The sequence below is a fragment of the Sorex araneus genome, chromosome 1 (assembly GCF_027595985.1).
Source record: "Sorex araneus isolate mSorAra2 chromosome 1, mSorAra2.pri, whole genome shotgun sequence".
Taxonomy (NCBI): domain Eukaryota; kingdom Metazoa; phylum Chordata; class Mammalia; order Eulipotyphla; family Soricidae; genus Sorex; species Sorex araneus.
The window spans coordinates 20,045,325-20,073,065 of record NC_073302.1 but is presented as its reverse complement, the minus strand read 5'-3'; the positions used below and the strand labels follow the sequence as shown (position 1 = coordinate 20,073,065).

General features: G+C 56.7%; 1 protein-coding gene across 4 annotated transcripts in view; it reads left to right on the top strand.

Moving 5' to 3' along the window:
- The window catches only part of TMEM268 (transmembrane protein 268), a 42,511-nt gene extending 17,188 nt beyond the window's left edge, over nt 1-25,323 (top strand). For 2 of the 4 annotated variants that reach the window (XM_055120024.1, XM_055120035.1), the window contains exons 3-9: nt 6,071-6,180; nt 6,904-7,011; nt 8,509-8,658; nt 14,418-14,528; nt 16,371-16,451; nt 17,564-17,752; nt 22,006-25,323. In XM_055120024.1, the coding sequence (XP_054975999.1) occupies nt 6,071-6,180; nt 6,904-7,011; nt 8,509-8,658; nt 14,418-14,528; nt 16,371-16,451; nt 17,564-17,752; nt 22,006-22,185 (929 nt within the window). In that variant the 3' untranslated portion in view covers nt 22,186-25,323. The remainder of the gene's footprint in view (nt 1-6,070; nt 6,181-6,903; nt 7,012-8,508; nt 8,659-14,417; nt 14,529-16,370; nt 16,452-17,563; nt 17,753-22,005) is intronic. The other 2 variants (XM_055120046.1, XM_055120052.1) reach the window with 2 other exon arrangements.
- Nucleotides 25,324-27,741: the final 2,418 nt, after the last annotated feature.

The following is a 27,741-nucleotide window of genomic DNA, read 5'->3' as shown; positions in this document are numbered from 1 at the left end:
CTTTCTCTAACTTATTCCCCCCACACCCTGCCCCAGGGCCAGACTTCCTCCTGAAGACCAGCTCTGATCTTCGCCTCTCTTGCCTTTGGGCATTTGATATTCCCCAGCGAGGTTGCTTTATAGCCCACATACGGGAGAACGTGCTGGGTCTGTTTCTGTCTCTCTGACCGGTCCACTCCGCATGCTGCTCTCCAGATCACCCACGTCGCAGCAAATTGCATGGCTTCATCTCTCCTCAGGGCTGAGTAGTATTCCATTGTGTATGTGCCTCCGAGTCTCCTTACGCCGTCATCAGTTCTCACTTGGGTTGTTTCCAGATTCCGGCTGTTGGGAATAGTGCTGCAGTGAACGTAGGCGTGCAGAGGCTTATCTGGATTGCGCTTTTGGGTCACGTCTTTTGTCCTTCATCCAGGTGTTTAAGAAGCTTATCTGTGGCTTTCATACAAGGTTTTCCCTCCCTCCCTCTCTCCTTCCTACCTTCCTTCCCTCCCTCCCTCCCTCCCTCCTCCCTTCTTTCCTCCTTTCCTCCTTTCCTCTCTTCCTTCCTTCCTTCCTTCCTTCCTTCCTTCCTTCCTTCCTTCCTTCCTTCCTTCCTTCCTTCCTTCCTTCCTTCCTTCCTTCCCTCCTTCCCTCCTTTCTCCTTCCCTCCCTCCTCCCTCCTCCCTTCTTTCCTCCTTTCCTCTCTTCCTTCCTTCCTTCCTTCCTTCCTTCCTTCCTTCCTTCCTTCCTTCCTTCCTTCCTTCCTTCCTTCTTTCCTCCTTTCCTCTCTTCCTTCCTTCCTTCCTTCCTTCCTTCCTTCCCTCCTTCCTTTCCTCCTTCCATCCATCCTCCTCCTTCCTTCCTTCCTTCCTTCCTTCCTTCCTCTCCTTCCTTCCTTCCTTCCTTCCTTCCTTCCTTCCCTCCTTCCTTCCTCCCTCCTTCCTTCCTTCCTTCCCTCCTTCCTTCCCTTCCTTCCTTCCTTCCTTCCTTCTTCCTTCCTTCCTTCCTTCCTTCCTTCCTTCCCTCCCTCCTTTCTTCCTTCCCTCCCTCCCTCCCCTCCTCCCTTCTTTCCTCCTTTCCTCCTTTCCTCTCTTCCTCTCTTCGTTCCTTCCTTCCTTCCTTCCTTCCTTCCTTCCTTCCTTCCTTCCTTCCTTCCTTCCTCCTTCCTCCTTTCCTCCCTTCCTTCCTTCCTTCCTTCCTTCCTTCCTTCCTTCCTTCCTTCCTTCCTTCCTTCCTTCCTTCCTTCCTTCCTCCTTCCTTCCTTCCTTCCTTCCCTCCTTCCCTTCCTCCTTCCTTTCCTCCTTCCTTCCCTCCTCCTTCCTTCCTTCCTTCCTTCCTTCCTTCCTTCCTTCCTTCCTTCCTTCCTTCCTTCCTTCCTTCCCTCCTTCCTTCCTTCCTTCCTTCCTTCCTTCCCTCCTTCCCTCCTTCCTTCCCTCCTTCCTTCCTTCCTTCCCTGCTTCCTTCCTTCCTTCCTTCCTTCCTTCCTTCCTTCCTTCCTTCCTTCCTTCCTTCCTTCCTTCCTTCCTTCCTTCCCTCCTTCCTTCCTTCCTTCCTTCCTTCCTTCCTTCCTTCCTTCCTTCCTTCCTTCCCTCCTTCCTTCCTTCCCTCCTTCCTTCCTTCCCTGCTTCCTTCCTTCCTTCCTTCCTTCCTTCTTCCTTCCTTCCTTCCTTCCTTCCTTCCCTCCCTCCCTCCCCTCCCTCCCCTCCCTCCCTCCCTCCCTCCCTCCCTCCTTCCTTCCTTCCTTCCTTCCTTCCTTCCTTCCTTCCTTCCTCTTCCTTCCTTCCTTCCTTCCTTCCTCCCTTCCTCCCTCCCTCTCTTCCTTCCTTCCTCCCTTCTTTCTTCCCTTCCTCCCTCCCTCCTTCCCTCCCTCCCTCCCTTCCTTCCTCTCTCCCTTCCTTCCTTCCTTCCTTCCTTCCTTCCTTCCTTCCCTTCCTTCCTTCCTTCCTTCCTTCCTTCCTTCCTGTCTTATCTTCTTCCCTCCCTCCTTCCCTCCCTCCCTTCCTTCTTTCCTTCCTTCCTTCGTTCGTTCGTTCGTTCGTTCGTTCCTTCCTTCCTTCCTTCCTTCCTCCCTTCCTCCCTCCCTCCCTTCCTTCCTTCCTCCCTTCTTTCTTCCCTTCCTCCCTCCCTCTCTCCCCCCACCTCCCTCCCTTCCTTCTTTCCTTCCATCCTTTCTCTCTCTTTCTTTCACGGCAGAGTCCACATTGAAACCCTCCCCTCCCTGCTGCCCCTCGGGCTTCCTCTGCCCCTCCTCGCCCCTCCCCTGCTTTCTGGGTGACTTCAGTTCTGTGGTCAGAGTTTATTTTCGTTTGACTTTGTCCTCTTGTGTTTTCTTCACATCCACCTGTGAGGGAGCAGTTTGTCTCTGTGTGTTTTGCTCGGGGGCCTCACCCTGCCGGGGCCTTGCCTCGCCAGACCTGCACGCAAAGCCTGCACCCAGCGCTTGGAGTCGTCTCCTCAGCCCCATCCTTCTCACTTTCAAGTTGGTTTTCATGTCAGATTCCACTCTGTGCGTCCCCTCTCGCCTGCCCGTCGTCGGTGCTGGTGACACAGTGGGGCCGGTGGCTTCATGCTAGCCTGGCTGTGGTACTGGCTCATTGAGCGTGTGTGTGTGTGTGTGTGTGTGTGTGTGTGTGTGTGTGTGTGTGTGTGTGACGGGAGGACGGGGCGGGGGGGGGGGTGTAGGGGTTGGGGGTGGGGCCTGCATCAGGTTCTGGTGCTCACACACTTGCAGGCCACATTTCCTGCCTGTGGCCCTCACGCTTATTTTTAGGTGTGGTGCTTGCGACGGTTTTTCTCCTCCTGACTTAGCTGGGCTAACGCCGTGCCCCCCACCTTGGTGCCTGTGGTGCAGAGGCCGGGTGCAGCCTTCCTGAGGCCACGTGGTGCAGCGGGCCCCGCTGCCGGACCTTCAGCCCCTTCCCCAGCCCGGCCCTTGTCAGTGCTGCCCTGCCGGGTGCAGCCATGCTTTAGATCAGCGGGAAAACAAGCGCCGCCGCGAGGAGCCCGGCCAGCCCCCGGCTGAGAAAGGTTACGGCCGCCAGCCCAGGAACTCGGGATTTGCAGAGCAAACAAGGACTGGGCGAGCCTCTGCGACGCGGACAAACACTGCGCAGTGCCCGGCCGGGCTGGGAGGCTCACGTGCTCGCGGATGCTCGTGGTTTTCCGTCTGGTCCTGGGAGGGCCCCTTCACCGCTTCCTGCACCCCCCCCCTTCTCTTTCTCCCGTTCCCCGGCAACGGAGAGCCGGCACAGCCGACTGCACCTTTCTCCTGAGGATGGTGAGGAGGGCGTCGGCCCCGAGGACCTGCCCCATGCCCGGCCCCTGATCCGTTTTACCCGCATTGTTCTGTTTCCTTCCTGCTTTCTTTTTGTTTCGTTTCCTCTTTGATGGACATTCTTACATTTATTTGTTTATTTATTTGGGCTGGAGCACTAGCACAGGGGGTAGGGCGTTTGCCTTGCTCGCGGCTGACCTGGGTTTCATTTCTCTGTCCCTCTCGGAGAGCCCGGCAAGATACCGAGAGTATCCCGCCCGCACGGCAGAGCCTGGCAAGCTCCCTGTGGCGTATACGATACACCAGAAACAGTAAAAACAAGTCTCACAATGGAGACGTTACTGGTGCCCGCTTGAGCCAATCGATGAACAATGGAACAACAGTGCGACAGTGCAGTTTATTTATTTTAGTTTGGGGGCCACACCTGGTGGTGCGCAGGGCTTACGCCTGGCTCTGCACTCAGGGCTCACTCCTGGAGGCACTTAGGGAACCATAGGGGGTGCCTGGGATGGAACCCGGGTGGGCTTCGTGCCAGGCAGGAACCCCACCCCGACTCTCTCTCCGGCCCTGTTTTGGAATGTATCACTTATCTTCCCACCTTTCCTCCTTACGAGGTGACTGTCAGTTCTTTGCAGCATGGAGTGTGGGCAGGACCAGGGGCCCGGAGCCGCCAGCCAGGCCCGGCTCCAGGAGGGGGTCTTCTTCCCGGTGTGTGTGTGGGGGTCTTCTTCCCGGTGTGTGTGTGGGGGGGCTTCTTCCCGGTGGACTTTGACCCTTGGCGTGTTTATCCCCCTCAGCTCTGGCCGGCTCAGCCCCCTTCTCAACGGGCACTGTGCCCACCAGCTCCCCGGGGTGAGGTCTGGTTCTGAGGTCAGGATCCCCTCCTGGAAGGCACCCAAATGGACACATGATCAGGGCACAGACACATCACGTGTCCATCCCCCATGCCTTACAGGAGGCATCTCAGTTGAGTGAGATGCAGCTGTGTGCAGCTGTGTGTGTGTGTGTGTGTGTGTGTGTGTTGGGGAGGTGGGGGGGCACATAGTCACCCCTAGTCAGGCAGGGCTGGGATTCCTGGGGCTGCTGTAGCATAGACTGCTGATGGGGGCCATAGAGGCCAGGCCTGATTCTGCTCCCACTGAGTTAAACCCGGCCCCACCTCCCTGCTTCCCTCCTCCTCTGCCTTCCTCTCCCCTCCTGTCCGCCTTCCCCACTTCCTTCTCTTTTCTTCTTTCCTACTCCTTCTTCCCTCTTCCCCCCCCCTCTTTTCCACTTCCTCTCCCGGTCTCCCTCCCTCTCCTGCCCTCCTACCTTTCTCTCCTCCTCTCCCTTCCTCTCTCTCCTCTCCCCTTCTCCCTCTCTGCCCTCTCCTCCTCCCTCCAGCCTCTGCCACTTGGCAGGATTCTGGTGTTTGCCTCAGGACTGCTTGGGCATTCCGGGGTGGCCCTTCCGTTCAGGACCCACTTAGCCACTGCTGTGCCCTGTGAGGTAACACATATCCTCCCGGATGCTGGCGATTGGAGAATCTAGGCACTGCCCCCTGCCCTTCCACGGTCATCTCTTGCTGGGCCTCTGTGCCCACTGGCAGTGACAGCAATTGGGGTAAATGCCGGCTCAGACCCCCAGAGCAGCTTCTTCAGAGGGTTCCCACCTCCTCCCGTTCCCCGTCTGGGACATTCTTTTTTTTTTTTTTACTTTTGCAATTTTTTAATATTTTATTTTCATCAAGTATTTTCAAAAAATATTTTATTTTCAAAAATATTTTATTTTCACAGTAGTTCATGGCAGATAACATTCGAACACCAATCCCACCTCCGAACACCTTCCCACCACAAGAAGAGAGAAGTGTGTGCAGGTTGTTGTATGTTGTTGTATTTCATTCTGGAGCCATTTAAGCCCCTATTTAAGAGAATACAAACAAGTTTGTTGAAAACAAACAAATGTGTGCTACTTTTGGTACATGAGTGGGCTAGAGTATAAGAGGTCTTGTCGCTCTCTTCCGGGTGCTTTGATTTATAGTCTCTAGATCTTGGCCATTGAAGAGTGTACATGACAGGGCGGGGGCAGTTTGTGGGTGTGACTGCCAAGCTACTGGAAAACTGGGGATCTGGGTGGAGGAGACCCAGTCCCAATCCGAGTAGGCTTGGAGTTCTCAGTCACAGGTTCCCGCATACCCAGGTTTTCTTTTTTCTTTGCTTTTTGGGTCACACCCGGCGATGCACAGGGGTTACTTCTTGCTCTGCACTCAGGAATTACTCCTGGCAGTGCTCAGCGGATCATATGGGATGCTGGGAATCGAACCTGGGTTGGTCGCGTGCAAGGCAAACGCCCTACCCGCTGTGCTATTGCTCTAGACCCATACCCGGGTTTTCTGCCAGATCCCACTTGGGTGAGGCGTGTGGAGGGTGGCCTTGAGCGTGGCGGCGGTTGGGTTCTAGAGGTTTTTCGGCTGCCGGGTTTCTGGTTGGGGCCAGGAGGAAAAAATCAACCCACCCCGTCTGGGACGCTTTTACCAGGCCTCGTGCTGTGCCCTGATCATGTGTCCATCCCCCATGCTTTGGACCTTGCCAGCCTCCTCTTGGTCTGGGTCCATGCAGTCGTGCAGTCTTTCTCCCGGGTGTGTGTGTGTGGAGGGGGATGGGAGGGTGGTGGTCTGAGGAGGGTTACTGTGTCTCCTCTCCATGAAAAGGTTCTCGCTGGGGGAGGAGGTGATGCTGGCCAGAGGGGGTGCTGCTGTCTAATTCCAGGGCAGGGGTGGGGACGGGCGGACGGTGGGGTGGGAACATTCTCTCCAGCAGAGGCTTCTGGTGCTTGCAGAGCTGCACAATGGGCAGGTTCTCACGGTTCTCCGCGTGGACAATACCTGCGCCCCCATCTCCTTCGACCTGGCAGCGGCTGAAGAGCAGCTGCAGACCTGGGGGATTCAGGTGAGTGCCGTCCCCTCTTCCTCCCGCTGGCCCGTCCGTCCACCTGTGCTCTCTCCCGGGACCCGCTCCTTCTTTCCTCCCCTTTCTCTTGCCTCCTGGGGGTGCTGGGGGAAATCGAACCTGATCTCTAACACATGCAAGACATGTGCTTGACTGCTTCAGCCCCAGTTCTCGGACAAACATTTTTCTTTCTTCTTTGTTTTGGGGCCACCCACACCCGGCAATGCTCGGGGGTTACTCCTGGCTCTGTACCCAGGAATTACTCCTGGCAGTGCTTGGGAGTCCCTGTGAGGTCCCAGGGATCGAAATGCTGGTGTACTGTGTGCAGGGCAAACGCCCTACCCACTCTACCACTGTATTATTGCTCCAGCCCCAGAAGAACGTTTTCTTAAACAGTTGTCTTTTATTTTTTTGTACTTGTTTTGCTTTTTGGGTCACACCCGGTGATGCTCAGGGGTTACTCCTGGCTCTGCACTCAGGAATTACTCCTGGCGGTGCTCAGGGGACCATATGGGATGCTGGGATTCGAACCCGGGTCGGCCACATGCAAGACAAACGCCCTACCCTCTTCTGCCTCGAGCTCTGAGTGCTCCCTCCTCCTGCCCCCCTGCATTTCCTTGCCTCCCAGTCACGCAGCTTGGAGATGGTGGCACGAGGTGGGGCCCGTTTCCCCCTAGCCGGTCCCCCCATCCCCTGCCATCTCTTTTTCTTGGGCACCCGCAGATCCCGGCCGACCAGTACAGGAGCTTGGCCGAGAGCGCGCTCCTGGAGCCCCAAGTGAGGAGATACATCATCTACAACTCCAGGCCCATGCGGCTGGCCTTCGCTGTGGTAAGGAGGGAGGTGCCCCCCCAACCCCTCTGCTCATGCTTGTTCCCCTCCCCACCCCTTTCACCCCTGCCGGGGCCCAGCATGTCCCGGAGCCTTGTGGGCACAGGGAAGGCAGTTTGGTTGCTGGTGCCCGGGAAGGAGCCCTCTGCACTCTCTGACCTTGGCGTAAGAGGAAATTTAGGGAGGTCGTTGTAATGTGGCTTCCAAGGGAAGGGGGATGGGGGGGTGCTGAGGGCCGAGCTGGGGGTGGGGAGTGTGCAGGCTCCCCTGGACTGTGAAGATCCAGCTCTGGCCTCGGTCGAGACCTGCCTCTCGGTCTGGTCGCCTCAAGAGGCTTGTTTCAGCTCTGACCCTGCGTGTGCATGTGTGTGTGCGTGTATGTGTGTGTGTATGTGTGCATACGTGTCTATGTACATACACATGGAAGTGTACTGCCCTCCCATGCATGTACCTGTGAGCAGACATGTATGTGTGGAGCCGGGGTTTGCGCCCAGGCAGCGTGGGTGGGCCGTTTGTCAGGGCGTGAAGGGTCAGATGCTGCGCCCGACCCCCTCTGCCCGGCTCTCGGGAGGGGAACGGAGGCAGCCAGCAGCTCTCAGCCCTCTAGAGAGTGAGTGCCGGGCTCTGTCAGCTCTGTGGATGCTTCTCGTCCTCAGTCCCCTTTGTGGTGTTAGCGACTGAGCGAAGGGTGCCGTGCACACCAAGTCCGGAGAGGCTGGCTTGCCTCCCCTCCACCCCCCTGCCCCAGGTGCCTCCCCGCATCCTGTCTGCTCCTTTTTGGCACCCCGTGAAGCAGGCATCACTAGTTCCATGTAGGACCAGGCCACCGAGACCCAGAAGGACTCAGAACTTATCCTGCCGAAGCTTCCACTTGGGTTTCAGATCCGAGTTTGCCTCATGCCCACGCCCGTGCTGTTTTGTCTTCTTATGGTTTGGCTTGGGGGGGGGGCCAAAACCTGTGGTGCTCAGGGCTGACTCCTGCCTGTGAGCTCAGGGATCACTCCTGGCAGTGCTCAGGAGACCATATGGGGCACCGGGGATTCGACTCAGGTCAGCAGAATGCAAGGCAAATGCCCTCCCAGCTGTCTTACTGCTCCGGCCCTTTCTGTCTTATTTTATTTTATTTTATTTATTTTATTTATTTATTTGTTTTGCTTTTTGGGTCACACCCGCGATGCACAGGGGTTACTCCTGGCTCTGCACTCAGGAATTACCCCTGGCACTGCTCAGGGGACCATATGGGATGCTGGGAATCGAACCCAGGTCGGCCGCATGCAGGGCAAATGCCCTACCTGCTGTGCTATTGCTCCAGCCTCTCTGTCTTATTTTAAAGTCGGGGCAGGCGAGGGTTTGGAGAAGCTATCTGAACCCTTAGCTCAGGCACTGGCGTATGAGCAGACCGTTGCTGGGTTCTTTCTCCCTGAGCGCCCCCGAGAGGGTGGGAGCGGCGAGGAGCGGGGATCCGGCTGAGGGTGGCACTTTCTCTGGCTCCTGCAGGTCTTCTACGTAGTGGTGTGGGCCAACATCTACTCCACCAGCCAGCTGTTCGCCCTGGGCCACCACTGGGTGGGCGTGCTGCTCGTGACCCTGGCCGCCGTGACCCTCACGCTGACTCTCGTGCTCATCTTTGAGAGGCAGCAAAAGAAGGTGAGATGCGTGGAGACCCCCACCCTACCCTCTCCCTGCAGGGGGGTCATGTGAGGAGAAGCCCTAAGTCCTGTTTCCTTCTTTTTTTTTTTTGGTGGGGGGTGGGGGCACATGCAATGATGCACAGGGCTTACTCCTGGCTCTGCACTCAGGAATCACTCCTGGGGGGTGGTGCTCAGGGGACCATATCCCGGGATTCGGGTGGGGGGGGTCTGAACCCCTATTAGCCACGTGAAGGAAGGCAAGCACTTTACCTGCGGTACTATCTCTCTGGCCCGTTTTATTTTTTTGTTTTTAAACTTAAAATTTATATTTGCTGACGTGTAACTCATCGGACTATCTGGGGATCTTTTTGTATCAGAACACCGAGATTTATCTCCCTCTATGCTAGACATTCCCCGGTGAGCCTGAGTGAAGGGAACCCCCAGACCCACACCCCTACGTGCTCGGGCACCCCGCTTCCCCCTCTTACAGCCTTTGCACACACCTGCTTCACTTTCAGTTGGGCACAATGCCAAGCTGACCTGAGATTTGGGGGTGGGGGCTGGGGTGTTGGGGCCACACCCAGTGGTGCTCAGGGCTTACTCCTGGCCCCGTGCTCAGGGCTCACTCCTGGCATGGCTCAGGGGACGCTGTGGGATGCTGTTAATTGAACTCAGGTTGACCGCGTGCAAGGTAAACACCTTACCCGCTGCACGATCACTCGGAATCCCCCATTTGTCTCTTGCCCGCCTCAAAGAACTGGTCCCACCCGTGCCACTCGCCCATGACAGGATCCGCCCTGTCTTTCCGATTCAGCGCCCCCTCCAGCCGTGGCTGCATTTCTGGCGAACTGTGTTTACAGAGCCCATCGGGGCAGGAAGGAGGGCCCCAGAAAGCAACCCACCTCAGGTGCCAAGAGATTCCTGAGCCCTCCCCTGCCCCTCTTCTCTGCCCCAGACACTCAGGAGCAGGCAGAGGCCTGGCCTGAGCTCCCCTGGGCACATGAGGTGCCCGAGGTTGAGGCATGAGGCCGGGCAGCCAAGGCTGACCTGACCCTCCTGGGTTGACAATCTTGTCTGTATGAGTCCCGGGAACGGCCTCTCACGATCAGGTTTAGCAGACTCAGGCCGCCATGTGTGGTGCAGCGGTGGGGGGGTCGGCGTGCCCCCCTGAGCCCTGGGATTCCCCGTCTCGTTCACACAGGAGACCGGTACATCGTGGTTGGGAAAAAGACTCCCTAAAGCCTTCCTCAGCGTCTTCTTAATTGCTCGGGGGGGGGGGGGTGTGCTCTGCCCAGGTCAATTTGTTAAAGGCTTTGCGGATGTTAACTCGTGAACCGGGGTGAAATCCCTGGGGAGAGGCGCTGAACTCCTCTCGCAGACGTGTGGGCACCACCGGAGGCTATGGAAGTCGGGAGGGGCAGCCCGAGTCCCGGGGCTCGTAAAAGGTAGAGCTGGGATTATGGCCGGAGGCTGAGCCTCCACGCTGCGCTCCCCGTGCAGAACCCACTGATCTCTGTCTGCTCCGGCTGCTGTGGCAAGGGGCTGGCAGTGCAGCGGCTCCAAAGAACACCTGCTCGTTCCCTTCCTGTCACTGTTCTGTCAGTTAGAACACAGAGGGGCCAGGGAGGCCGTGAGAAGGGCTTAAAGCACATGTGGGAACCTCAAGTTCCATCCCCACACCAGGCAGCCCGCCAGCTCCGCTGGAGTGAACGCCGAGCACTGAGCTGGGAATAGCTTTGTAGCTTCTAGCTCCAGCCGGCTTGCCCCCAACCCCCACCCCGTGTTTACTCCAACCCAAACCAACAATTTAGCAGCATCTTTTCTGGCAGCTCCTGGGGAGAGTGTTTTCTGACCGTTTCAGCTCCTGGAGGTCCCCTGATGCCTTCGCTTGTGGCCTGTTCCTCCGTGCTCACAGCAGGCTGAGATCTCTTCTGACCTTCACATTTCAGACTCTCCCACCTCCCTCTGCACCCACCTGCACAGCCCTTGGGGTTTTTTTTTCTTTCTTTTTGGATCACACCTGGCGATGCACAGGGGTTACTCCTGGCTCTGCACTCAGGAATTACTCCTGGTGGTGCTCAGGGGACCATATGGGATGCTGGGAATCGAACGTGGGTCGGCTGCGTGCAAGGCAAACGCCCTACCCGCTGTGCTGTTGCTCCAGCCCCAGCCCTTGGGGTTTTGCTGGCTGCCTGTAATCTCCCAAAAGTGTCATCTTCATTCTGGGGCAATAACTAATCAGCAACATTGATTCTATCTGCAGCCTTCGCCATGCAACATGCCATATTCACGGCTTTTGGAAATTCAGATCAGAGTCATTGTTCTGATGACCATGACTCTGCTTTCTTCCCAGGAGCTCCTCTTGTGCACAAGCATGCACCCACATGCACACACATGTGTGTAGACACATAGACACATGCACATATGCACACACATATGCACACATACGCATGCTCACATGTACACACATGCACACACATACACACATGCTCACATACGCACACAGATGTGCACACATACGCATGCTCACATGTACACATGCACACAGATATGCACACATACACATGCTCACATGTACACACATGCACACACATACACACATGCTCACATGCACACACTCGCACATACACATGCTCACATGTACACACATGCACACACATATACACACATGCTCACATGCACACACATGCACACGCGCACACATACATACACATTCATGCACACACATACACATGCACATGTACACACATGCACACACAAACACAAACATGCACACATATACAGACGCACACATATGCACACACACAGATGCGCACACACACACTCAGCCCCCACACCTGAACTTTGAGGTCTTTTGCAAGCACAGCCCTGTCGCCTGACTCAGGAGAGGACGGGCTATTGGGAAACGTGGTCAGGCTGTGAACCCCGGCTACTGCCGGGCTCTCAGGAACAAACAGGAACTTGATGGCTTGCATCACTCTGAAAGGATCTTTGTCAGGCCTGCGGGAGAGACTGACGAAAGAACGCTGCCCTGGGGCTCTGTGGACGCTTCCGCGGTCCTGCGCCTGGCCCATAAAGAAGCAAATGGAGCCGCAGTTCCTGCTGCAGGCGGCTTCTGTCGGCGGGGCTGCACGCACAGTGCCGGGCGTTAGCCCCAGAGCCGCCTGGCGCGGGCTTCCAGGCCGTGGCTGCAGCCCGGGTCGGTTGTCCTTTGTCCCCTTTCCTCTCCTTCCCGAGGCGCAGGTGTCCAAGGAGCTGCAGCAGGCGTCTGGGCTCTGGCCTTCCTGATGCAGCTGATGGCAGGCCCAGGGCCGCGGGGGGGGGGGGGGGGGGGGGGTGGGGGGTGGGGGGGGGTGGGGGGGGTGGGGGGAGGGGGGGAGCCTTTCAGCCAGGGACTGTGGCCCAAGAGGCCCTTACTCCGTGTCTTGTGCTTGGGCCCCTCCCTTCCACCACCTGGGGAGGAAGCAGGCACTCCGCCCTTTGCTAGCTCTGCAGCCTGGGGTCACGGACCTTTAACCCTGTAGGGCCTGAGCGTCCCAATCTGTGAGACAGGCCTTCCTAATCAGCATCCCGGGGACAGGAGTAAAGTGGCTACATGTAAACGGTTTAAGGGGAAAAAAAGACAGAAAAGCAAGTGCTCAGCAAGCTTTTTCTGTTATTGACTCAGCTTGCTCGCAGCGAAGTGGAAGCTCAGAGAGGATAAGTAACTAGTCAGGGGTCACACAGTCCTGCTCAGGTCTTCCTTTGGGTCCCCCCCGCCCCCCCGCAAGGCCTGCCATTCGCGACCATGAAGCTTTCCCCTCCTGACCTTGTTGGGCTGACTGTTAGTCCCTGCCAGGTCACACAGCACCCGTGGGAGCCGAGGCATTGGCCGCGTGGCCTTGCGTGGAGCGTGATCAGCTTCTCTCAAGGCTGGAAGGTTCAAGAAGGCGGGCGAGGTCTTGCCTTGCTTCCCCAGCAAGCTAAAAGCACACTGGCAGGGTGCAGGAAATGCCGCATAATCTTTATGGCCAATGTGATAACAGTGGCAAACAGGACATTTTTATTGGTATTTTCCGGTTTTACAGCCCAGGTCGCAGGCATACCAGGCCGTGTCCCACACGGGGCCTCACCCGAAGCCTTGTATTGCGAGGATGCGAGGATTTTAACTTACGCCCACAGCCTTTTTTTTTTTTTTTTTTTTTTGCTTTTTGGGTCACACCCAGCGATGCTCAGGGGTACTCCTGGCTCTGCACTCAGGAATTACGCCTGGTGGTGCTCGGGAAAACCGTATGGGATTCTGGGAATTGAAACCAGGTTGGCTGCATGCAAGGCAAATGCCCTACCTGCTGTGTTATCGCTCCAGCCCCGCTCACAGCTTTGTATTGCGAAAATTTTAATTTAAGTCCGACGGCATGATCAGGATGCATACATCGGCCCGGTGTATGGAGTGTTGATCTTCTCAATGCCTATCTGAATTTCCTCCTTTCTGCCGCATTCACCTCCAGGTGTGGGGCTCGGGGCATTATCATCACCTCCATTCTGGGGAAGCAGGGTCGGGGGGCGCAGAGCAGGGAGATGGGGGGGCAGTGGGCCCGAGGTTACCACACGGCGGCGTGGGAGAAGGAGTCAGTGTGAGTGCATCACTCTCTGGGTGAGGCGGGTGTCTGAGCCACCCCCAGGCGAAGTCCTAGGCCAAGTCCCACACAAGCACCCCTGGGTTGCAGAGGAGAAAGTTCCTGGAGAGATCCCACACATCCGAGCCCACTAAGAACCAACCTGTCAGCCTTACGATGGAGTTGGGTTGGCCAGGGAGAGAACTAGGGCGGCTGTCTCATCTGCCTTCCCGCCCGGGAGGGGGGCATTAGATAGTGCCAACAGTGGAGGGCACGGGGTCAGGGTGCCGGGCCCCCCTCTCTCCAGCCTCACCTGATCCCCACCCCTGCAGCAGCCATAGACTCTGCTCACGCTGTGGAAATCTCCTGTGGGGCCTACCCTTCTGGGGACAGCTGTCCTGATCGGACATGGGTCCGTATGGGGTGTCTTCCCCCGGCCAGGCTGTTGGCCTGCACTGCTTGTTTTTCCCTGCTTAGCAGCCCCCTAGTCAGCTAAATTCGTGGCCGTGGGTCTGGGTGGAGACCAGGGTGATGGGTTCCCAGAGTCCCTTGTGTGCGCGGGCCTAGGGCTAGGGATTGGGAGACCAGGGGCCTTTGAGACTGAACGGATGCCTCGTTTAATAGGTGCTCAACCCCACAGCCCCATAGCTGACGGCTGTCGCGTGGCTGGGGTTAAGTCCTTCATACACAGTCCCAGGATTCTCGGGGCCAGAGCAATAGCACAGAGGGTAGGGTATTTGCCTTGCATGGGGCTGACCCGGGTTCGATCTCCGGCACCCCATATGATCCTCGGAGCATTGCCGGGAGTAATTCCTGAGTTGCAGAGCCAAGAGTAACCCCTGAGTATTGCTGGGTGTGACCCCAAAAGACAAACAACAACAACAACAACAACAAAGAAAAACAATCTCAGGAGTCTCACTGGTTCCTCCTTCCTCTCCCTGGTTCCACGCTCAAGCCCAGGCAAGCGTCCAGGCCTCGCCACCGCGCCCGGAAGCAGCAGGGCTGGGTGTCGACACTGTCTGACGCCGCTGAATTTACTGTCTCCATAGCCCACATCCCATTTTATAGCGGGGGGTGGGGGAGGGGTGGGGGAGAGGACGGCTGCATCTCCTCCACGCGGCCTGTGCCCTGGTGGCCTGGGGCTGAGTGCTTGACCCTCACGCTGGCCTTGGTCTTCCAGGCCAATACCAACACCGACCTCAGGCTGGCCGCGGCCAACAGGGCGCTCCTCAGGCACCGGGTGCTGCTGGGCGTGACGGACACCGTGGAAGGCTGCCAGAGCGTTATTCAGGTACTGGGTTTGTTTCAGGGGGAAGGGGAGGGTCTCCCTCCTGGAGGGCCCCCCCAGTGGGCGGAGCTGAGGGGGAGGGCTAGCCCCACCGGCTCCCTTGGGAGGGGGTGACTCCTAGACATTGCTCAGTGGATGAGGTCTCTTCGGGCCCTCCCTTTCCTCCCCGTTAGCGTTTCCCTCCTGGACACTCCCCTCTGGGCCCAACCTAGCGGCTCAGAGGCAGCCTGGGGCAGAGCAGGGTGCGGGGACTGGGGCCCCCTCTGAGCCTGTGACCAGGTCAGACCCTGGTCCCTCCACTCAGTCGGGGAGATCCTGAGGGACTGACTCCTCCCCACCACAAGTCCCGCAGTGACCCTGGGACATAGCCGTGCCTGGCGCCTCTCCCTCACAGTCTTCACACTCTGCTCTGCCCGGCCTGGGGAGCCCCGGGTGGGCCTGTGGTAGGGGGTCTGGGAAGAAGCCCCTTGCGCACAAGGCCAGTTCATCCCCCAGAGTGGTCCTGAAGGCCTCCCAAGGGCCGGCAGGCAGGTGGGCACTGTTCTAGGTCCTGTGGTTGCAGGGAACAGACATCTGCAGCCTTCTGGCTGTCTAACACCGGGAACCCAGAGCTCCCGGGTGGGGTCGCTGGAGGGGGGGTGATGGGGCAAAGGTGACCTCGCAGGCAGTGTCCTGTTCAGCCCCGTCCCGAGGCTCTCTGGGTTCGCTTTATCGATTGGTAACTCAGCCTGGTAAACAAGACACTTGGACGATAGGACAAGAAGTCAGGTGCTTGCCTTTAGGGAGGACCGGGTCGGTTCCCTGGCACCCCGTGTGGTCCCCTGAGCACTGCCAGGAGTCTCCTCCTGAGCAAAGGGCTGGGAGTAGCTCTTGAGCACCCCTGAGAGTGGCCCCCAAACAAATAATTAAAGAAATAAAGGGGGTTCTTTTGGGGTCTGGAATGATATTGCAGCGGGTAGGGCGAGGGTTTGATCCCTGGCATCCCATACGGTCCCCCGAGCACCGCCAGGAGTAATTCCTGAGTGCAGAGCCAGGAGGAACCCCTGTGCATCGCCAGGTGTGACCCAAAAAGAAAAAAACAACAGATTCTCTTGGGGAAGAGGCAGTGGGAGAGGGTGAATGGGACCTCGTGCCTCCGGGGTCACTCCTGGGTCACTCGACAGGAGGAGGGGCCAGGGCCCAGAGGAAGAGCTCAATGGACAGAGGGGCAGAATGCAGGCCACCAGGCGCCCACAGATTCAGGTTGTGGGGAGCAGGTAGTGGCCCTCATGGAGGACTGTGGCCCGGCAGAGCTGAGCCTGCCTTCTGGGGTCAGACGGGGCGGGAGGGGACTGGGGCGCTGAAGACATCCTGCCCTGCCCCCCTCCCCACCCCGGGGCTCTGGCAGGGCTTGGGTTCCTCTGTTGGGGTTCACTAATGTACATACACTCAGGGGTCCCGACAGAAGGGCGCCTGACCCAGGCTGGTGAAGGTCGTGACCCCAGGCGGAAGCACACGGTTCAGATGACTTTGCAGTCAATCTGGGGCCACAGCCAGTTTAATTTAGGATTATTAGGATTTTTTTCATTTGCCTCCGTCTCTGGGTTTGATCCCCTCCACGTCGGCTACATGCCCCGGTGGCTATGGTCATTTCCAACGGGCTGTGGCAATTTTCCAGATTTGCACACAAAGCCTTTTTCTCTCTCAGCCCTGTGGAAACTCAGAGCTGGAACTCGCTCTCTGGGAGAGGTCCGGGTGTTGGAGGCAGAAAGGGACTGGGTGGGTGGGTGGGTGGGGGGTGTCAGGATGGACAGCGCGAGGTGGGGGACTGAGGGCTCCTGCGGTCACGGCCTCTTCTCTCCCCAGCTCTGGTTCGTCTACTTTGACCTGGAGAACTGTGCGCAGTTTTTATCTGATCACGTGCAAGAGATGAAGACGAGCCGAGAGGTGAGCTCCCCTCAGTCTCGAAGGGAGAAGGCTGAAAGGGCTGGACGCAAGGAGCTCCTTTGTATCAGGGAGCAGCACTGTAGGGACCCCTGAATGCTGCAAGCAGCGACCCCCTAAGCGCCACTGGCTGGGTGTGCCCTACCCCACCTCCCCAAAACGGAACCAAACCAAACCACAAACCAACATTGAACCAGGAGCCGGGTTTCTCAAGGTTGGATTGCTTCACTGTTGAAACAATGTCTAAGAAAGGGTGACTTGGAAGGAAGCAAAAAGAAAAAAGTGCAACAGTAGTTATTTTCTTAGGGAATGATGACTCTTCATCAACTCCTCACCTCGCTTGTTTTTCTCATGGTGAGCACACACACACACACACACACACACACACACACACACACCACACCTTGTTGGTTTTTGGTTTCCCCCAGCTATGCTCAGGGCTCACTCTTAGCTCTGAGGACTCAGGGAACCATATGCGGTGGCAGGGGTTGAACCCAGGTCAGCTGCATGCAAGGCGACTGCCCTACCCACTGTGCTGTCTCTCCTGCCTATGTTTATTCCTAGCCACACTCTCACTCCTGAGGCTAGGAGAGCCTCTTAGAAGAAAGTGTCAGGTGCTCAAACTGGCGTTCCCTTGTTTAGAAGGTTTTTTTTTTTTTTTTTCCAAATTTTATTGAATCACCGTGAGATAGTTACAAGCTTTCATGTTTGGGTTACAATCACATAATGATCAAGCACCCATCCCTCCACCAGTGCACATTCCCCACCACCAATATAATATCCCGGGTATACCCCCCCACCTTTCCCACCCTCCCCCTGCCTCCATGGCAGGCAATATTCCCCATACTCTCTCTCTACTTTGGGGCATTATGGTTTGCAACACAGACACTGAGAGGTCATCATGTTTGGTCCATTATCTACTTTCGGCACACATCTCCCATCCCAACTGGTTCCTCCAGCCACCATTTTCTTAGTGATCCCTTCTCTATTCCATCTGCCTCCTCCCCTCCGCCCATGAAGCAGGCTTCCAGCTATGGGGCAGTCCCCCTGGCCCTTGTATCTACCGTCCTTGGGTGTCAGCCTCATGACATCACCCACTCTTATCTCCTCCGCAGTCCCTGCTGAGAAGGCGACTGAGCCAGATATGTGTTGTCATGGAGACTGGGGTGAGCCCCGGGATGGGGGTGGAGGGGCCCGAGGACCTGCTGGAGGACGCGCCTCTCCTGCCCGGCAGCCCGCATCCCCCGGAGAAGGCGCTCATGCACACTGAACTTCGGCAGCTCGTGCCCGAGGCGGAGCCGGAGGTAAGGGCTCCCAGCCCGTGGGGCCACTTTCCCAGGCGGAGGGGCTTGTGCTCTAGGATGTAGGTTTGGTTCTGGGGAGGGGGCTTGCCGACTGCTCGGGGCTCACTCCTAGCTCTGCTCGGGGGTCTCTGTGGACTGTGCCTGGGCGAGACCCGTCTGTGGTGCCAAGGGTTGAGTGGGGCTTGGCCGTGAGCAAGGCAAGCGCTGAACCCCTGTGCTGTCTCTCTGCCCTCCACCCCGGGGATGTATTTTGCAATTTTGCAGAGTTGGTCGGAACCACCAGCTCTTCCGGCAAGTGATTTTCAACCTTCTCCCCTCCCACTTTTGCTTGAACCTGGAACCTGCAATTGGAATCTGCTGTTTGGGTTGCCCAATTGTTAATTATTTTTTCTTTACTGTAATATTTAACTAAGAAGGTTGCAGCAGCAGGTAGGGCGTTTGCCTTGCACGCGGCTGACCTGGGTTCGATCCCCGGCATCCCATATGGTCCCCCAAGCACCGCCAGGAGTAATTCCTGAGTGCAAAGCCAGGAGTAACCCCTGAGCATCGCTGGGTGTGACCCAAAAAGCAAAAAAAAAAAAAAAAAAGAAGGTTGCAGGCTTGGGGCCAGTACAGCGGGGAGGGCGTTTGCCTTGCACAGGGCCTGGCATCTGGTATGGTCCCCTGAGCACTGCCAGGTGTAATTCTTGAGTGCATGGCCGGGTATTGGCCCAAAAAGTGAGAGAAAGAAAGAAAGAAAGAAAGAAGGAAGGAAGGAAGGAAAGAAAGAAAGAAAGAAAGAAAGAAAGAAAGAAAGAAAGAAAGAAAGAAAGAAAGAAAGAAAGAAAGAAAGAAAGCTTGCAGATTTATTTTATGCATCCTGAGAATTTCCGCCACTTTGAGATGTCTAGAGATTCTTTTTGGTCATCCCATGGGATATGTCATCGCATGTTGTTGGATCATAGCCAGGAACATGTGGGTGGATATTTGGGGTATTTTTAATCTCCTTGTTAAGATCATCTGTGCATCGAGCGCCTGAAATTGAGGTTGGCGATTTAACTTTCATATGCGTCTCTCCACGGGGGTCTCACCTTCCTGTTCCAGCCTCAGAGTTCTCTTGGGTCCTGCCTGTTGGACACAGCCAAATGCTGGTAGACTAGAAAGCCGTTCAGGTGGTTTATAGCTTCTGCAGATGCACCGGCTGCAAGACAGGGAGCCGTGATGTGATTCGGGAGAGCACTTGCCTTTCCTTTGCAGTCAGGAGAGGTGGGGTGTAAAGGAGGGGCCAGCTCGGAGTCCCCCTTTCGCACTCAGCCAAAGTGAGAGAGGCTGCAAATCAGAATACGAAAAGAGATGACCCATATCTCAATCTCTTCCTTGCATCTCATGCCCCGCTTCCCCCCTCTTTATTAAAAGAGCAGATGAGATTGATAAGGTCACATCTTTTACTGTGGCACACCTGCCTGGTTTTATTTGAAATAGCCCATTAAAGATGATGGGTCTTTTAAATTATTTTTTCAAATTCATCTAAAGCCATAGGAATACAACTTCCTGTCATGAATATCAAGTCTCCGTGTGTGTGCACCTGTTTTTTAAAGCAGCTGTTCTTATAGCTTAGCTGGGGATCGTCAGGATCCAGGACTCTGCATGGATGAGACTGTTATGTTTCAGGCAGAACCTGGGACTTGTGAAAGGCAGAGAAATAGTTGCAAAGACCTCTTACATTTATTTATTTATTCTTTTAGCTTTTTGGTTCACACCCGGCAATGCACAGGGGTTACTCCTGGCTCTGCACTCAGAAATTACTCCTGGTGATGCTCGGGGCACCATATGGGGAATTTCTTTTTTTTTTTTTTTCTTTTTGGGTCACACCCGGCAATGCACAGGGGTTACTCCTGGCTTTGCACTCAGGAATTACTCCGGGTGGTGCTCAGGGAACCATATGGGATGCTGGGATTCGAACCTGGGTTGGCCGCCTGCAAGGCAAACGCCCTACCCGCTATGCTATCACTCCAGCCCCTTGGGGGACCATATGGGATGCTGGGAATCGAACCTGAGTTGGCTGCATGCAAGACAAACCACGCCCTACCCATTGTGCTATTGCTCTGGCCCTAGATCTCTTACATTTAAACAGATTTTTTGTTTTGTTTTGGGGCCACACCCGGCAATGCTCAGGGGACACTCCTGGTTCTGCACTTAGGAATCACATGGCAGGGCTTGGGGGACCATCTGGGGTGCGGGGGGGTTGAATGCCATTGGGCCTCTTGGGAGGCAAAGTGCATTCCTGCTGGACTATTTCTCTGGCCCCAAACAGATTTTATTTTACGTTATTTATTATTTTAAAGCATTACAAAGCGGTTCACGATTGAATTTCAGTCATACAGTCTTCCAGCACCCATCGCTCGACCAGTGTACATTTCCCAGCACCAGTGTCCCCAGGTTCCCTCCCGTCACCCTCCACCCTCCACCCCCTGCCTACCTCTCTAGCAGATGCTTTTCTCTCTGTCTCTCTCTGTCTCTGTCTCTGTCTGTCTCTCTCTCCTTTTGGGCATTGTGGTTTGCAATATTGGTACTGAAAGGCCCAAACAGATCTCTAATCATGCTTAAGCCCTCGTTGCGAATGCTTGAGGTATGAGTTGTTTTCCTTTTTTCCTTGGTGCGGGGTGTTGGGCGCAGAGGTCAGCTGACTTTCCCAAGCTAGGAACAAGGGGCAGTGGGCGAAGGCTGGAGCCCCTCGTGACTGCTTCTGACTTGGCGGGTTTCCCCCTCTGCGTTCTTGGCTTCTTCCCTCCGTGGTTTTACAGGCGGGGGTCGAGAAGACGAGTGTCTCTGAGCGGCAGACACTCGGCGTGTCTCCTTTTCCGAGCGCGGAGGCTGGGTCCGGCACTGCCGCAGAGCAGGGCGACTGTGCAGTGATGTTGTTGTTGATGATGTTGGTGCCATTCACCGCACTGCATGCTGAACGTGCTGTGCTTCTCTCCCTTTCCTCCTCGCTCCAGTTAGATGCTGGGCTTCCTCTCGGATGCAGTTCAGCGCTTAGAAACCATCATTCCACCTTATTTTTTATTTTATTTTTTTGATGTGGGAGTGCAGGGAGTGATAGTTAGATTCCACATTGTTTAACTTGGCAGTAGCCATTCACCATTAGACTTAAGTGCATGTTGGCCTTACAGGTTTCTGAAAAGCAAAGATTTTTTTTTTTTAAAACACCTTTGTGTGTGTGTGTGTGTGTGTGTGTGTGTGTGTGTGTGTGTGTGTGTGTTTCCCCTGGGAACTGAACCCAGAACCTTGTGCCCAGGAAGGAGCCTTGCTGATGGGTCGCCCTCTAGGTGTCTCTGCTAAAGGGAAATAAGTCTTTTTTTGTGATAATTGTGATAAATCCAGTTTTGGCAGGACTTTGGAGCCACAGTTGGCCGTACCCACGGCTCAGTGCTGGGGACGCAGGTGGGGGTCACTCCTGGTAGTGCCCAGAGGACCCCTTCTCAGCCCTTTGAGCTCTCTCCAGGTCTGGTAAACAACTTAGCAGTGTGTGTGTGTGTGTGTGTGTGTGTGTGTGTGTGTGTGTGTGTGTGTGTGTCCCCGTCCGCCCTGCACCAGGCTCTGCTCAGGTTTCCTTCTGGCTCTGCACTCAGGGATGCCTCCAGGTGGGGCCCGAGGGGACCATAGGTGGTGCCAGAGGTAGAACCCAGGTTGTCCCCGTAGAAGGCAGGCTCCCATACTGGCTGTGCCATTGCTCCTGCCCAGGTCAGCACAGTGTTAATACACTTCGAACCCTGGACTGCAGGTCAGACCGCTGGTGTGAAGGGGAGAGGGAGAGAGAGAGGGAGAGAGCTGTCATCCCGAGACATTGCCCTCTGGCCCCACTGCCGGTGACATTCATGTGCACTTGACCCCGTGCATGGTAGAGATGTGAAGGCGTGTGTATGTGTGTGTCTCTGTGTGTGTGTGTGTGTGTCTATGCGCTGCTGACCTGTGACCTGTGTGTGTGTGTGTTAGAGAGTGCGTGCCATGTGCTGTTGGTCATCCCCTGGCTCCTGGTGCCGCTGCCCCCACTTGTCCAAAGTCAGACAAGCCACCTGGGGAAGAGCAATGTGAGGCTGGAGGCGCCTGGTGGAGAGTGAGGGGCAGAGCCCGGGATCCAGCTGGGACATCTCCCGAAGGGCTTGGCCGAGGGTCTCTAGAGAGCGTCCCGCCGGCGAGAGGGGCTCGGCCCCCACTGCGGCACACACAGGGGCGCGTCTCGGTGGCCCCCACTCTGCTCTGGTCTCTTCCAGGAAATGGCTCAGCAGCTGCTGGCGGTGTTCGGCGGCTACTACATCCGCCTCCTGGTGACCTCGCAGCTCCCCCCGACAGCAGGCCCGAGGCACACAGACTCCCCGACGGTCCCGTGCCCCTGCCAGCTCATAGAAGCCCACGTCCTGGGCACGGGGTGCTGCCCGTTCCTGGCCAGGTGACCGCGGGACAGACGGCAGTGCAGGTGAGCGTCGGGGCGAGCTCACATGGCTTCATAAGGAAACATCCGGGTCGTGCTCGGGGGCGTCGGGCACCCCACAGCCAGCGGGGAGAGTCGGGGTGTCGTGCCTCTCCTGGACCCTGCGGGGAAACAGAACAGCTTGTCAACCGCCCGCACTGACCCTTGGCCTGTCTGGAAGGGGAAATCCCTGAGTGGACCTTCCTCGGGGCAGGATGGAACGGCTGTACCCACACCTTTGGCTGTCTGGAGAGCCCAGGGCCTGCGAAGACGACCAGAGGAGGGGCCGACCTGGTGTCCACTCTCGTAGTCTCAGGGGATGCTCCCATCCCCCGCACCTTTGTGCCGGGTGGGGAAACTGAGGCTCAGAGAGGACGCTGCCTGGGGCCTCTCAGATGGTATGACCGCCTGCCTGGCCCAAGTCTGAGGAACAGTCGTGCTTGGAATGTTCTCCCGTGCTCAGTGCCTCTTCCCGTCTGGTGTTTCAGCCCAGTGGCCCCCGTACCTGCTGTGCGCGAGTCACACTGGACAAACCTTCCACAGCGGCACCGGATGGAACCCGTCCGACTCCAGGGCCTGTTTCTCTCGTTGGCGGGAGCGCGGGTGGCGGTGGTTGTGGCTGCACAGGTGGAGTGTCCACGCTGCTTTCTGATGGCCACCCTGTCCCCAGTGAACCCTGGTTCACCAGGAAGAGCTGCGAGGCGCCGGCTTCTGTGCTGCCGGGCGTGTGGGACGCCCCAGGCCACAGACCCTTCACGGGGCGGCCGGAGTCGTTTCTCTGGGCTGGAGCGTCACGTGCTCTCCACGTAGGAGGCCCCCGTTGGATGCTGAGCACTGCCCCTCGTGGCCCCCTCGTCAAACCCGCTCTGCAGTGGAAGGACCCCCAGCCTCTGAGACGTGGTCTTCACCCTTCACCTGCAGTGTAGACTTCACCCCCCCACCAAAACTCCTTCATAAAGGGGAACTCCTGCCCAGCCGTCCCTAATCTTTTCCCGTCAGTGGGACTCCGAGGCTTGCTTCAGAACCCGGAACCCGTCTTTCCTTAGCCTTCCTGCAGGAAGCCTTTCAACATAGCCGGCCTGCCGCTTTCCGCCTCCTCTGAGTTCTTGATGGAGCCCTGAATGATGTTTAATGCCCTTTAAAAAAATTCCTGCGCATGTGCCCATTTTTCTAGCTGGGTTCGCTGTTCTCAAGGTCGAAGACAGTACATTATGTTTATTTTGTGCATGGCCCTGATCTGGTATTGAGAAAACAAAACCATGTGGATCGATTGCTTTGCCATCTCCGCGAGAGAACTAGAGTTTGCCAGGTGCTGTTTGCCTAAAGATGAGGCTGCCAGAGAACTGGGTTCTGGTCCTGATCTGCCCCTTTCCCCTATGTGACTTTGGGCTGGTTCTGTTTACCCAGTTACACTGTAACTTGATTAGATTAGATGATGGATGCTTCTTAGTGGCGCCTTTAAAACCAAAGTTTTAGAACTTTCCAGCTCTTTCTTTCCCTTTTTTTTTAAAGGGGGGTGGGTCATACCCAGTGATACTCAGAGGTTGGTCCTGGCTCTGCACTCAGGAATTATTCCTGGTGGTGCTTCAGGGACCGTATGGGCTGCCGGGGATTGAACCTGGGTTGGCTGCGTGCAAGGCAAGCACCTTAACCACTGTACTGTGTATCTCTAGCCTCCTTTCTAGCTTTTTCTGTACCATTCTGTCCCTTGGTCTGCTTGTCTGGTAAGCCTTTATTCACAGGGGCCCCAGAAGAGATGAGTCTTTGGACGGACCTGCTGGCAGGAGAGACGGTTCTCATCCCAGACCTGCTTCCACCGTGGGACCTGGGAGGTCGCTGACCCCTCCCCCAGCGTCAGCTCTCTGCTCTGAAAAACCACGGCTATTTTTCAGAAACCTCGTGCTCTGAATCTGGTGAACACGAGCTATAAGAACGCAACCATGATTGCACACAAAACGGGAGTGATGAGGCTGCACTTTCTGTTTTCTCTGGGCTGGAGGAGAAAGTCTTCAGACTGCCCTGGGACATGGCTGTCTCGGGCTTATCTCTTGAGCCAGCCCGAGAGCATCTTTGCTCAGTGAGAATTATTCAGGTGGTCCCTACCTTTCTCTCCTGCCCGAGGAAAGGGGGCGAAGAATGAGGGGTATGTTTATCTCCAGTGGGTAAACCCAGCGAGGGGAATAAACTTGTGTGTACTACAAAGTGGTTTATCAATGAATGGTTTGTTTGTTTTTTGGATCACACCCGGTGATGCTCAGGGGTTACTCCTGGCTCTGCACTCAGAAATTACTCCTGATGGTGCTCAGGGGACCATATGGGATGCTGGGAATCGATCCCGGCTTGGCCGCATGCAAGGCAAATGTCCTACCCACTGTGCTATCGCTCCAGCCCCTCTCAATGAATGGTTTATGGTTTGCTTTTGGCTACTCGGAGCTTCGTCCTGGCTCTGCACTCAGGGATCACTCCTGGTGGTACTTGGGGGACCATCTGGGGTGCGGGGGACGGACCCCAGCTCGCCTGTGTGCAAGGCGACTTACAGAGGCCCTAGACTAACCTGCTGGACTGTACTATCTCTCCAGCCCCCGGTTTCTCACTGTCAAAGGCTCCTCACAGAGCCCGGGAGGGGTTCTCACCTTTTTCTCTTTAGACTTTTCAGGGCCTCCCTCGGGTCTGGGCAAAGGGCACTCAGGGTGTGCACCCTGTCTCTAGTTGGCACCCATGCCGCCGTGTCCTCTTCAGAAGGGCCCTGTGATCTCTGCTGTGTGGGCTTCCCAGGGGTGAATCATCAGAGCTCCACGTTCTCAGGCGCTGCGCTAATGACAGGCCTGGCTAAACGGCAGCCCGGCCAGGTCCCAGAGTGAGGAGTTGGGGGCAGAGAACCCGGAGCTTGGCCTCTCATGCTTCCGCATCCTGGTCCTGCCACCCCAGCTTGGGGGTTGCAGCCGCCTCGTTTTTGGCTCTCCTGGCCCGTCTGTGGGACTGGAAAAACAACCTCTCTGGCAGGTGGTTGGTTGTAGGATGGGACACTCTCTTCCCAATGTCAAGGGCTGGCTGGCACACAAACTGTGCAGTGCTTGAGTTTCAGGCCTGACTCAGAGCTCAATAAACCACGGCTATTTTTCAGAAACCTCGTGCTCTGCCTTATGACTCTTTTGTTCTTCCTGGGGTGGGTCATTAACAGTGTTAATCAGTCTGCATCAGATCTCCATCTCTTCTGCATCAGGGGGTGTAATTAGGTGAATGAGCTACTCATCAGAAGCTGAAAATTCAGTTCCAGGAGACAGCGTTAGTCTAGGAGGCAGGTGGTGATTTTGTGTGCCCTCCCCCCTCACACTCTTTCCCCTCTCATAGAGGCACACTGTCGGGAATTTTCCAGGGCCCTGCAGCCAGAGGTGCTTGGGGCTGGGTGGGTGGGGAGGGAGTGGGCAGGGGAAGGGTCAGTCGCCTCAAAGCTTGACCCAACGGTACTTGTGAAAGTTGATTGATCCCCAAGCTTGCGGGTTCTTGAGAACTGTATAGAAGATTTGCATGGAAAACTCAGGTGCAGGGCTGAAGAGAGAGCACAGCGGGTCGATTGCTCATCTGGCACGAAGCCGACCCCGGTTCAGTCCCTGGCATCCCATACGGTTCCCGGAGCACCACCACGAGTGATTCCGGAGTGACCCGGAGTAACCCCTGAGCATCGCTTGGGTGTGGCCCAAAAACCAAAAACCCGGATGCTTAAGAAGTCCAGGTTTATTGTACAGTCCAGGTCGATGAGTCTGAGCCCTTCCTCCAATGCACTCATCCTGGTCCCTCCATGCCGTCTGCATCATGATGTCCTGTCCCTGTCCCTGGCCGTCTGCCGCCCTCCGTGCACGGCAGCCCCATCTTATCTTGTCCTGCCGATTCCCAGCCACTGTGCACACCCTTTTGGGCAGCTGCTGCTGCAGCCCTGTGCCCTGTGTCCCCTGGAGGGGCTGCTGCTCTGGTGCCTGTCACGGGGCCTCTCTAGGACTGCACCCCGGCAGCTCCCCGTGCCCCCGGCTCTCCTTAGTCTCCAGCCACACACCCAAGGGTGAGACCCCTGCTGTCCTGCGGTCTGTCTGGGTCCAGGTGAGGGGCCAGAGAGCTTTGTCTGTCTGGGGCATCCTTTAACCTCCTGGTGCCGCTAAGTCCCAGCCAACCTGCTTTGGCTAGAGATAGCTGCGGGCAGGCGAGATTTCAAACGACTCATCAGATACACTAATTCCACATAGCTGGGGGGACCACCGGGGCCATGTCCAGTGGTGCCGGGAGGCAGCCGGAGGGCCGCCCCTGCTGATGCTGGAGGGGCCGTGCCTGGGATGGGCCTCACCCTTGCTAATTAGAGGCTGTGCTGCGGGAGCCTCGCCCTGGCTCGAGCTGGTGACTTTGAGCCAGATCCTCACCACTTAGCTCTCCATGACTCCTGGACCTCCGGTTCCTCTTCTCCCGAGAGTGGGGCGATCCTGAGGGGTAGAAACTGAGGCACAGGCCTGCCCCAGGGCCTCTGGGAAGGGCTCAGGGCTCCATAGTGCCACCGCCCGCTTCCCCCTTGCGGCTTCTGCTTGCATTGTGCAGTTTTTTTGTTTTTGATTTTTTAATTGTGTTTGCTTTGGGGCCACACCCAGTGCTCTCAGGACTTACTTGTGGCTCTACCCTCAGGGATCACTCCTGGCGAGGCTGGGGGAACCCCTATGGGAAGCCCTGGATGGAACCAGGTCGGCGATGTCTCTCCCGTCCTTATTCATTTGGGTTTTGGAATGTCCTGAGTGAGGAGAGCCCCAGGAGGGCGTGTGTGGTGGAGGGATGCTTAATGGGGCGGCCCATGGGACCTTACCCAAGAATGGGGACTGGTTGCTGTGTGACAGGGCGGGGGAGGGGGCTTTCACACCTCTTCCTCTGGCCTCTGCTTCCCCGGAAGGGAGAGGGACAGAGGCTGGAGATGATATTCCCTCCCCCAGCCCAGAGACGCCTGTTCTCATGGCTCCCTCGTGGAGGGGTGACTCTAGGAGGTGGGCCTGGGGGATGGTGGCGGGGGCGTCCGGGAGGCGGGAGGGAGGGACCCAGTTTCTCGGTGAGACCTATTTAATTGGCGGCAGCTCCCCACACAGTGGCCTTTTCAGCTGGGGTGACTTGCCAGCAACCCAGGGATGGCTCCGACGTCTTCTCCTCCAGGGGAGTTTCCGAATCCGTCTTCATGCCCCCGGGCACCTCCCTCTCCTCTCCGAGTCACTCCGGCCGCCGGGAGCCGGCGTGAGGGCAGTGACTAGAACATTCAGGGTCTCCCTGGGCAAGCCCTGGGCGCCCACCTGGGGTCCTGGCCTTGTACCCTCTGGAGGGCTTGTCCTCTGGGGTCTGAGTTCGGACCTGCAAGAGTGAAGGAATATCTTTATCCCGTGCACCAGCTGGGGCTGAGGCTGGAATCACTGTCCCCCCCACCCCTGCTCCCCGGGGGCCCTTGTCACTGAGCACTTGCACAGACTCTGCTCGCAGCGGTGCTTGGAGCAACCTCATGGGTAAGTGGTGGAGTGTGCGT